Source organism: Crocodylus porosus, unplaced genomic scaffold, assembly GCF_001723895.1.
Source record: "Crocodylus porosus isolate Cpor-Errol unplaced genomic scaffold, CroPor_comp1, whole genome shotgun sequence".
NCBI classification, from domain to species: Eukaryota; Metazoa; Chordata; order Crocodylia; family Crocodylidae; genus Crocodylus; species Crocodylus porosus.
In genome coordinates, this window is record NW_017728943.1 from 39,703,062 (window position 1) to 39,714,304 (window position 11,243).

At 41.8% G+C, this 11,243-nt stretch overlaps 1 protein-coding gene across 1 annotated transcript; it reads left to right on the forward strand.

Annotated features, from left to right (window-relative positions):
- Positions 1 to 2,837: 2,837 nt before the first annotated feature.
- On the forward strand, positions 2,838 to 10,210 carry TMEM17 (transmembrane protein 17). Its single transcript, XM_019549203.1, has 4 exons — positions 2,838 to 3,065; positions 7,079 to 7,182; positions 7,552 to 7,665; positions 9,539 to 10,210. Exons 1-4 carry the CDS (start codon positions 2,957 to 2,959, stop codon positions 9,890 to 9,892), a joined length of 681 nt encoding a protein of 226 aa, XP_019404748.1. The 5' UTR covers positions 2,838 to 2,956; the 3' UTR covers positions 9,893 to 10,210.
- The last annotated feature ends 1,033 nt before the right edge of the window (positions 10,211 to 11,243 follow it).

Below are 11,243 nucleotides of genomic sequence, written 5' to 3' on the forward strand. Positions count from 1 at the left end.
GCAGCCTCAGCAGGATGGTCTGCCCTTGCCCTGAGGTACAGACCAGAGGTTGGGAGGGAGCAGGCAGTGGAAAGCGCAGGGCTCAGCCAGGTGAACATCTGCCCCCACTGCTTAAGTGGCACAAACTAAATTAGTGATTCTCAACTTTTTTAGCTACAAGCTTCCCTCCCACACACACACTTTCAGAGTTCAGATCTCTCAGTGACTTTCAACTGGGGTGTCATGAAATTCAGAAAAGTTACAGAGGGGTACCTGGAGACTAAAAAGACTGAGAACCACTGGTATAGAAATTTATATTTGCTTAAAGAAAAATATATTTGGTGTCATTTGTTAACAGTACATTTAACACTGGTATAATTTCTTCCTGGATTTTTTGTTTTGAATAAGAGATATATAAATATATGTACACACACACACCCATTTGGTGTGCCACCAGTTTTAATCCATTAAAAAAGGCATCCCAAGTATCAAAAATCGAGGAAACACTAGTCTACATGTGGTGTGAACTGCACCTTTGATACCAGGATAGACCTACCTTTCTTAGAATAAAGCCGTATTATTTGTCTTTCATCTTAAGCTTTAAGGTTAATTGGCTTACCTTTCTTCTCATTCCCAGGATTTATACTGAATCTTAGAGATTTCAGCATTCTACAGAATTAGACCCTTGCTGCATTTCCTTGTCTGTAAAATAGGGATAACAACACTTGACCAACCTTATAAGCTGTAATATATTTGCCAGCATCATCATTTTAGCAAATCCATCCACTCAATAAAGTATTTACTCCTGAACTGGGAACCTAACCCCTCCAGAACCTATTAGACCCTCTAGTTTCCCCAATCCTCCTTGTGGCTCTCCAAAAACCATCTCCCCCTTACATGCTGTCTGAAGAATTCAAGCAGTAAGACCCCTGCCTCCACGGGAAGCCTTTTGAGGCAAATCTGGCGTCAATCCAACTGCTTTCACCAGCTCAAAATCAAACAAACTTTTGAAAAGTGATGTTTATGGTTTTTCTGTGTGGTTGACCTACTGGGATAGGGGGAATTAAACTTAAAATGGATTAAAACATTCTTCTCGTCACAGATAATTAATCTGTGAAACTCACTACCAGCCAATATTACCAAGGGAAATAGCTTCGTAAGATTTTGTTGTTGTTTTTGTAGGAGGGGGAGGGGTGCAGAAAGGAAATGGATTTGACATTTATATGACTACATTCTGTAGTTACATTAGCTAAGCTAAAATTCCAAGTATTATCGCTATTCATATTGAAGGCTGCAAACTGATCTTCAGCTGTGGTCTAAGGGGGAAACCAATTTTTTCCATACTTAATTAGTTGTACTGAAGGACTTCACCCTGGTTCTCTGAAAACATCAGACCCTATAACATTTTAATAAGCCTTAGCAAACTGATCCATCCCTCCTGGGGCTCCATGCACAGTTAGTAAGGTGACCAAATTTTTAAAATAAAAGAAAGAGAGACTTTAAGGCAATTTTTAGGCCCAGGAAATACTCAGATAGAAGAAAAAAGGGCACTCAAAAATAGTATGGGATGGTATCACCAGACTAACTTGCCCCAACACAGGCGAGTTTCTCAACCGAGGGAGTATTTTCTAATGCAGTCATTCACAACACAATGTTATTCATGAAACAAGTGTCAATTTCCCTCTGAGCAAAAGAAAAGCTGGGAAAGTGTGGACACTTATTGACCTGGCTTCTTTCTCTCCCTTTTCCGTTGGACCATTCCCAATGGACAAAGGAAAAACCCTGTTCAGTGCAGCCATGCCTCCTGAATATGTATTTTGTAGTTTTTAAGTTCAGGACACTGGGGGAACAGGAACAGGACACTGAGAACAGACCTGTTATTTCCGCAGCCCTTGGGGCAGGATATACCCTGCCGCAGCCCAGGGGAAGTTGGCCCCCAGGGAGCCCCAGGCTCTGTGCTTGCAGGCCTGTCAGTCTTGTGCCTTTGTGCTGCCCACAACGGGGCTCTTGCCTGGTTCAGGAATCGTTTTAAAAGGATGTTCCTGACCCCAGACTCGAGGGGGAAGGACTCTAGTACTAGTGTAAAGCACTAGTAATGAGGAAAGCTGCCGCACTGCCTTTAAATAGTAAATGATCATATTGAAAGCTCAAAATTATCTCATTTGCTGAAAAAATATCCTACACTGGGAAATATGCAAGTAAGTCGTCTTCTTATTGACTTTACATTGCTCAGTATAACTCACCAGTGAGTGAGAACTGGGTTGTCAATTTTGAAACCTCTCTTCATTTTGAGGCAAGATATCATAAGAAAGTGCTAACAGTGAACACAGAAGTCAGCGAAGAGTCCCTGAGAGTGACTTGGGTTTTGCATATGCAGCATCAATGAGCTGCCTCAAAGTCATGCAAAAACTCAAAAATCATCCAAAATCATCCTACATGTGCAAAAGGGAAGTTTACTTCCTACCTATGGAGACTTTTTACCATCTTGTACCATCTACATTTTCCCCAGAGCCTGACAAAGGGACTTTGATCCCGAATGCTTGCAAAAAATAAAGGACAATATTCTTGCCATTTTCCAGTTGGTCTGATAAAAGGTACCATTTTGGAACCAAGCGTTCTGGTTTTTTGTATGTCCTACAATTTGAACAATTTTACAATGATTGTACATCGTACAAGGGCTGCAATTATCGCACAACTATGCTAACCTGACAACACAGCCCTAAATGGAGGCCAGGACGGAGCCCCATCCCAAGTCGGCACACAACCCGCCTGCAGCCGCACCTCCGTAAAAGCCAGCAGAGAAGACGTGGCTCTGAACCTAGGTAAAGCGACCGCGCATGCGCGGGCCGTCTAGCCGCTCAGGAGGATCTGAGGCGCTAACTGGGCTATACAATGGGGGCGGGGCGCCCGTTCCGCCTCGCTTTCATGGTTCCCATAGCAACCGGGACGTTGGCGGCCTAGACGCTCCCAATCAGACATGGCCCTGCCGGAGCCAGTCCGGAGGCGGCTTAGCAACTTCAGCCGGACTGTATTCAGCGACAGCAACCGCACCGTCCCGGAGTACCCCGACGCCGGCTGCAGCCCGGGTAAGGCCTGGCTTCTGTGCCAGCGGCAAAGATGGCGGCGGTGGCGGCACCCTCGCGGGTCGCTGCCAGGAACCAAGATGGCGGCCCAGATGCCTCCTCTTCTTCGTTCGCTCATTGAACCAACGGCGCAGCTCCTCCTGCACTAATTCACTCACTCGCAGGCGGAGGGGAGCCTCCCTCCCAACTTGCGAGCGAGCAGTCCCCGCGGCTGCCAACAGCGGCGCCGCCACATAAAGGGGGAGGGGCGGGAACGGCCTAGCCCGACAGAAGAGCCCCGCTAGGCACGGTTGGCGCATGCGTAGTGATCCCGGATGAACTGCACCGCATTTGCCTGTCAGCAGGCCCTGCCAAGGCCCAAAGATGGCTTTTGGCTTAATGAATTAGATCAGTGGTCTCCAAACTTTTTTGATCGTGCAACCCAATCAGTAGAAAATTTTTGAGTATGCACCCCCAATTTATGTATATTTATCTAAATATAAATAGAAGTTCTAATATTTTCTTCCTGCACCCCAGTGGATCGTCTTGCACATCCCACTTTGGAGACTACTGAATTAGATATCCAGGTTGTAGCAACATGAGGCAAAAGGAATCAGAACTCGTGGTAAATGTGATATCTGTTATTAGACCAACTAGATTTTTGCAAAGAAGAAAAAAGTCTTTAATTGCAATTAAAGAAAACTTGCAGTGAGGGATCCTTTGACCCCAGCTGACTTCCTACCATGGGGGCAGGGGGCTGGACTCAGTTATCTCCCGAGGTCCCTTTCAGACCTAATGTCTATGAAATCTATGAAGCCTTTTTTTTCCCAAAAATCTAGTTGGTTTAATAAAAGATATCACCCCTTCCACAAATTCTGAATTGGATAGAGGTACACATGGGTGGGCATGTGGGCATATTTACACACATGCAAACAGGCACACACACACACAGGCATATATTCACACCCCTAATTTTCCTGAACTCAAGCTCTCTTCATCATTGGCAGTGAAAGATCTAAGCCAGCAGTTCCCAATCTGTAATACACGTACCACTATACATTTATTATTATTATTTTATATGACAAATTTGTGGTGATACTTAAGCTTGAACTGAAAAATGTGCTGGTGGTGCTTAAGGTTGTGTTGTTTTAAATTGGTGGTACACAATTTGTCAGAGTTTGGGAACTGTTGGTCTAGGCTCCTCTTTTCACAGCATCTGCTAAAGTGGGGTGGACTTCAAGAAAGCTTGTTCTCTCTCTGTATAGCTATAGACACACACATACAGAATCTTAGTTATTTAGTCTGTAAGGTACATACCTACCCTGCCTTCTGCCTTTCTTTTTTTTTTTTTTTTTTTTTAATACCAAAACAGCCTGGCTCCAGGGCTCCCAGGACTGTAGAAAAAGCACCAGAGGTAATTGAACTAGTAGTATGGGCTCATCCCCTTCAGTAAACAGCACTGTTCCATTTCTGAACCTCCTGAACCTCTTCTGTCCCTGCAACTTGGGGGTATTCAGGTGCTAAAATAACAGAGGCTGTCATGGGCATGGGATTTACCCATTTCAGTGCTTAAATTCTCTGAGTCCCTTCTTTATAATAGCAAGCAGCATACTTTATAAAGCTTAGTTCGATACCTTCCGATTCTCGACAACCTTTAGTATCAAATAGGATTTTTTTTACATAAAAAAATGACAAATGAAGAAATACTTTGCTGTTTGTAATACAAGGAATAAGATAAACAAACTCACCCAGTATCTTACTCCGGTGTGTCCTACTACACCCTACAGTAAGCAGCAATTAAATTAGTTCAAGAGTGGGGGGAAGAAGGTGACATTTTTGGCTATTTTTGTCAACTATTTACCTGAAACTCAATCTTAAATCCTAATCCAAGTATTAGGATTTGGCCTAATATTGAAATATTAGGACAGGTATTTCAGAAATGTACCCATTGGAATAATACTTAGAACAACCCAGTGTAGCATAGCATCACAAGATGGTCACACACAAAATTAAAAATCTTGGCCTCTATCATTAATCAAAAGCATTACCATTATCCATAAATAACTTGCAACAGTTTAAAGTGCCTCCTTGTAATTAGATGTTACTTATCCATTGAAGGGTAGTCTGCCGATATCAACTGATATGTTGGTCCAGTTCTGAACGGCCCTCTAAAAGCAGTTCCTTTCCTAATATCTGGAAATGAACTGTCCTGCATTCATCAGGACAGGTTGCAACTAAGAAAGCAAGTTATAGCTAAGTAATGAAAATATTTTGGAGTGTCTGTTGATCATCTCCCATTCCTACTAGTTAGAATAGTTTTGATAGATAAAAATGTTGGATTATTAAACATGTGTCAGTCATCTTGCACCTTCTGTTTTTAGTGTAGACAGTTGCCTCTTTACACTATTACCTTAAAGCCTTGTCCCAGTTACTTTACTATATTCTCCTGCCCTTTCACCTAGCTAATTAATTATCACAAATACTTCAGCATCTGAAAAAAAGATTTCTGGGATATGTCTGGGAATTGAAGGTACCATGACTGCATGAGGCTGAACTGGAAACAATGATGATGCTTTCTGAGGTAGAGCAAGGACTTGTAGGAGACTGGAAGTCAAAGAGAAACTAGTCAATACTTGAAGATGGGTTCAGTGATATAGTGTGACCTATCAGGACACAAGCCTTAAAAGAAAAAAAAAAAGATACAGAACTTTTGGGTTGCACCTGTGGAAACAAAGAGATGTTTAACAGGAAATGGAAGTGAGATCATAAGAACTTGGCACCTGCCCGCAAATGGTAGCAAGTGCCAATTCTTCTGAGCTGCTCTTTGGGACGTAGGAGAAACAGATCATTAGTAATTCATTCAGGTATTTATTGATATCATACTAAATATGAGGTAATGCAAATAAGCTTGTCTAATTAAAGGCAAAACTGTTCTCTTGTGTTCTTTTTTAAATATAGAACTTTTTTTAATACCGAGTCTAATCTTTTGAACCTATGGATGAATTTGAACTGTTGTGGAACTCTACTATCTGCATATTATCACAGGGCTCAAGAGTTCTGGTTTTTCAGGTTTTATCAACTAACTTCTTCCTCACTACAGTGTTTGGTTTGCAATTCCATTTTGTTTGATGGACGTTCCAGTTAGGTAGCTTTTTTAAACCAGCTATGCACAAATTACATTTGATTGACATGGCTAAAGGCCAGTGATCCATCATGAGGGTGGATTGAGGTTGTGACAGAGTTAATAGCTGGTTTGGTGGGTAGCTGCTTTTAAAAAGTAGGGGCTACTGCCTGTCAGATTCAAGAAACATTAATGGCATTGTGAACAAACAGTACAAGTTTCCCTACCAACATGCAGGGCTAGAGATCTTGGCCTCTAGGGATCCGTAATGAATATAAGCATAATCTAATTTTGTGCTTAGCTAATTGTGAGTTGTTTTGCTGAACTGTCAACAGAAGGAATCACTTGTGGTTCTTGCAATGTATCTATCCAGTAAGACTTGGGCTGAGTCCATCAGCTCAGTTTACAGAGACTACTAAAGTGTTACTAGATGATGCTTCTCAGTCCTCTTTCATTAGGCATCAAAATTATACTATCTACTGACTAGTGAAAAGCTGCAATTTATGATAGATTTTGTAGAATGCTGTAGGCCAGGAGTATCAAACTTATCCCACAGGCCAGATTAGTGGCACAGGGCAAGCTGGATCCAGTGTGTGGGGAATGCTTCATATGGTGTGTGGCTCCAGTCCAAGTTCTGGGCAGCACTGCAACCTGGATGATAGGGCTCTGCAGGCATCTTTGATATCCTGTTACAGGCAAAGATTTAGCATAGGGGAGTTAAATTTATTTGGCCCCACAGTTTTAGGCAAACTTTGGGCAATTTAACACTTGATACTCATTTGTCCAAGTTTGAAATTCAGTCATTAACATATTGATTTGAAAGTTACTCTTTTTGAGGTAGTTGTGTCTTTCTCAACTGTATTTGGAAAGAGAATGTATGACAAACAGGATGATAAAAGCTCCCTTTTCTCTCCAGATAATGAAATAGTTTCAAGTTTGCCATTGCAGATGTCCCTCTATTTCAACCTCTACTTTTTCCCATTCTGGTGGGTGAGCAGTGTTGTCATGCTTCAGCTGAAGGTGAGTCCTTAGATAGAATGAAAGTTGAAGGGTGCAATTTTCTTTTGTCAGTCTTATTTCTGTGTCCCATCTTAAAAAATAACTCTTCCAGTCAATAATTCTAATCCAGATGTGGAAAGTTAATAGATTAAATGATGTCAAGGAGGAGTATATAAGTATTAGGGTATGAGGAGGAATAGGTCTTGACAGAGTTAATGGCGAGTTTGATAGAGAGCCAACTGAACAGCAGGGGCTACTGCCTGTCAGATGCCAGAAACATTGCCAGTGTTGCACAGGTCTCATACACAATATACTGGCTGCTTTAGGAGTCGTGTTAACTAGGGATAGTTCTGTTCTCACAAAGTTCTTATTCTTTTTCCCTCTCTCTAGTACTCAGTCTTGCCAGATTACTACAAGTTCATCCTGGTCACAATAATCATCCTTGCCTCTCTAATTGAGGCCATCCGACTGTATCTGGGATATATAGGCAATCTGCAAGAGAAGGTAGGTCCCTATCATCTCCCAGAGCAGTTAATTCAGGATTGCATTAACTGTTAAAAAGAAATGTAACAGGTAAGTTTTCAGTGTAGGTTCAATACCCAGGCAAAAATGCTTCCAGTTGAATTAAAAGTTAACTGCGTTTTCCTTTCAATTCCTTAAACCACCCCCTTGTTTTATTCGTTCTTCTGAGGACCCTTCTGTCTGCCTCCCCTCTCTTCTCAAAACCTCTCCTACATGAAACTCCTCATGAATAAACCCTTCTTTCCATCTGCATACAAGTTTCTAAAAGCCGTTAACATTGCAGTCATGATGCATGGGTTTGCATTCAGAATTATGGAGGTACTCTGTAGAGCAGAGCATGATTCCTTTGGAACTGGCTAGATCACGAGTCCAACTAGCATACTGGCACTATACTGTGGTACAGGTCTCTCTCTTTCCAGTAACTAGGTTATTTTTGTTGTTGCTTACTCCTTTATACTTTTAATTCCTTTCTTACCTCTCATCAGAATACTGGAAGATCACCCTGACTGTTCCAGATCTTACCATTTCCTTAATTACATTGATAAAATGAAATGGCTGAGAATAATGCTGTTCACACCAGCCTCACACTGTTCCAGCACACCTCAATAAAGTATCCAGCAGAGGTGTAACTAAATTTTTTGTCTCCCTGCCCAGGAGGCAAAAGCGGTGCCCAGCACTCCAAAGACTCACCTTCCTGCACACAAAGCAATAATGCTGCTGCTGTCACAGGGTTCCCCACACATGGGCTGTTGCTGCCACTGCATGGGCATCCCCTCTAAAATCAGTTATTGAGGGCTGGTGCCTCTCAGAGATCAGATCTGTGTTCACCACCCTTAGTTATGCTACTGGTGGCCAGCAACTGAGCTGGCTTAACTGCTGGTGAAGCCATTTTATAGGCAGAAGGAGGTCACAAATTCCTTCACCTTCCTGTTTATGTCCACTTTTTTCACATCATTGAGGGACAAAAAGGGCATACTTGGTTGGAAGTCTAGCAACAGAGTGAAAAGACCAGCAATCAAATGTCACTTGGTTTCTTCTGTTACCGGACTGTTTTGAAACCCATAGATGCATCAGCGAGTCTAGGGCTTCCCTGCAGAGCCAGTTGTATTGGTCAAAAGAAAACATGAGACGACCATGATCTTGTTCTAAACACTCCCTGCAACAAGAATCCTTGCGCCACTGTACTGAAGCATCAGTTCATCATTACAATCTTGGATATCTGTGTTCTATTCTTAGTAGAGCTGGTCAGAAATGAGATTGCTCCCTACTTGTGATTTGTCAACAAAAAAACCTGAAAAACAAAAAATTTTCTGACACTAAAATGATGCCACGCTGCTTCATATTAATTGCAGTTCCAGTTATCTTATGCTCCCATTTTTCTACATAAGCTGGGCTCACACTACCTGATACATGACATATTTTAGTATCGTGTATATTAAAGTCATGGCCACAAGTGTACTATGGGAGAGGAGTCCACACAGTAGAGAATGCCAACAGAACAATCAGACTACAATGTACCACCTTACTGTAATGCCATATTGAAAGCAAAAATGTGGCGTTTCAGACATTCTGGTTCTTGCCAAGCAAACTTTTTCCACAAAAAGGCACTTTCCCAAAAGGTTTGTAGAATCTAAAACCCATTTTTCTATGGAAAAACAGTTTAGATAGAATATTTTCAAACAGCCCCATTTCTTAGTGATCCCACAGCATATGTAGGCTTTAGGGAGATGAAAAATTAACTTTATAGCAAAAGATTTAGAAAAATCCTTTTTAATAGTATAACACAATGCTTGAATTATAAAACCTACCAGCTTTTATAATTATTAACATTTCCTGTTATGTTTGTCTGTTGTAGGTCCCTGAGCTGGCTGGTTTCTGGCTCTTGAGTCTTCTCCTTCAGTTTCCCCTAATTCTCTTCTTGCTCTTTAATGAGGGTCTGAAGATCCAGCCACTGGAGCGTGCAGTCCACATCATCTTTGCCTTCTTCCTCACCTTTCAGGTCATTGCAGCTTTTCTTGCCTTGAAAAGAATGGTGAACCAATTGGCAACTCGCTTTCACCTTCATGAATTTGACCAGCTGGACAGACATTCTGCACCTGATTATCCAGCCTGGGAGAAGAAGAGAGTACAGGCTCCCTGGGTGGCTGGATCACACTTGGAAGCAGCTCGTCCAACAACCATTGGCTGGGGTTCTGCGCTTAAGGCTTGACAAGCTACCAGGGTAGAGTCTGGGAATGAGTGTCCCTTGCTGCTTTGGATTAACCTCAGCCGCCTTGCTCACCAGACATTAAAAGTAGCTCTTATGCAGCAGACAATATTTAACCCAGGAGAGATGAACTCCATTCTTTGTGATCAGTTACACAGTGGACTTCAATTTGCATGCATGTCATTATGGAGTGTGTAGATTTTATACTTTATACTTTAGCAAGTATGAAATTTCTTTTACTTGTATACAAAAGATTTCTATTTTCATGACAATTTTGCAATGAAATGTTTTGTTTACAATAAATTCACAAAAGTGTTTTTATTTATGTCTGCATGGTGGTATAATCCAGAGTGCTTGGGAGTGTAGGACCACCACAGGGAGCAGGGGGCAGCACAAAGGGGAGACAGCCATTGAAAACTGCATCAGTTATTTCATTCCTACAGCTCTGCATATAGCTTGCATGCTCTCCTTATTAATAACCCTCCACTGGGCCTATACATCTGGCACAAACCCAGAAAGGACAGAAAAGGAGTATGTTTTCAACAACCCCTCTTCACTAAACTTACTCAACGTTCCTAGAAACAAAGCAGAAAGTTTCAAAAGGAAAAAATACAGTTAAAAATGCTCAACAGGAAAGAAGCCCAGACCCAGCTATTTCACTGCCCTGAGTAAAATTAATCTTTCTATCTCTTGCCCTGCATTCACAAAGCTAGCCACCAATACTCTAGAAATGCTGCCCTTCAATTTTACACCTGCACAGTTTGTCCATAGGCTGACTCTGCTAAGAGTATTTTAGATTTCAGGTTAGGTTAGGAAGGCCTCCAACTCCAACTGAAAACATGCCAGACAGGAACAAAGGGCAGAAGAAATTAACTGGATACCAACATGGACACCAAAGATCTGATCTCTTGAGTTTAAGCCCATGAGACGTTCTTAAATCCAAGATTTTAGCGGTAAAGAAGGGAGTCGCTGGCTTGGAAGACTAAATTACTTAGCCAGAAACTGGCCTCAGGGAAAAGAAGTGAAACAAAAGTTACCGTGCCTCATGGCCCTACTGAAGCATAATGCTATACTAGAAAAACTGAACTAGGGACAAACATTATCAGAACTAAGAGGTTGCCTGGAAATTCTGAAGGTGGAAGCCTAGTCTGCATGTAAAATCTTTAATTACAGCATTCTCGAATTGGGACATTCCTGAAAGGTAAGAAGCTAAGAATACTAGGGTGCCATTCTTTCCATTTGGGCCTCATAAGTAACAGGTCTCATGGTAAAATCATTATCAGCAGAAAGATTTAATTACAAAAAAAGCCAGAGGGCATCCAGAGCTTATATTCAATTTTTTCCCCAAGACCTT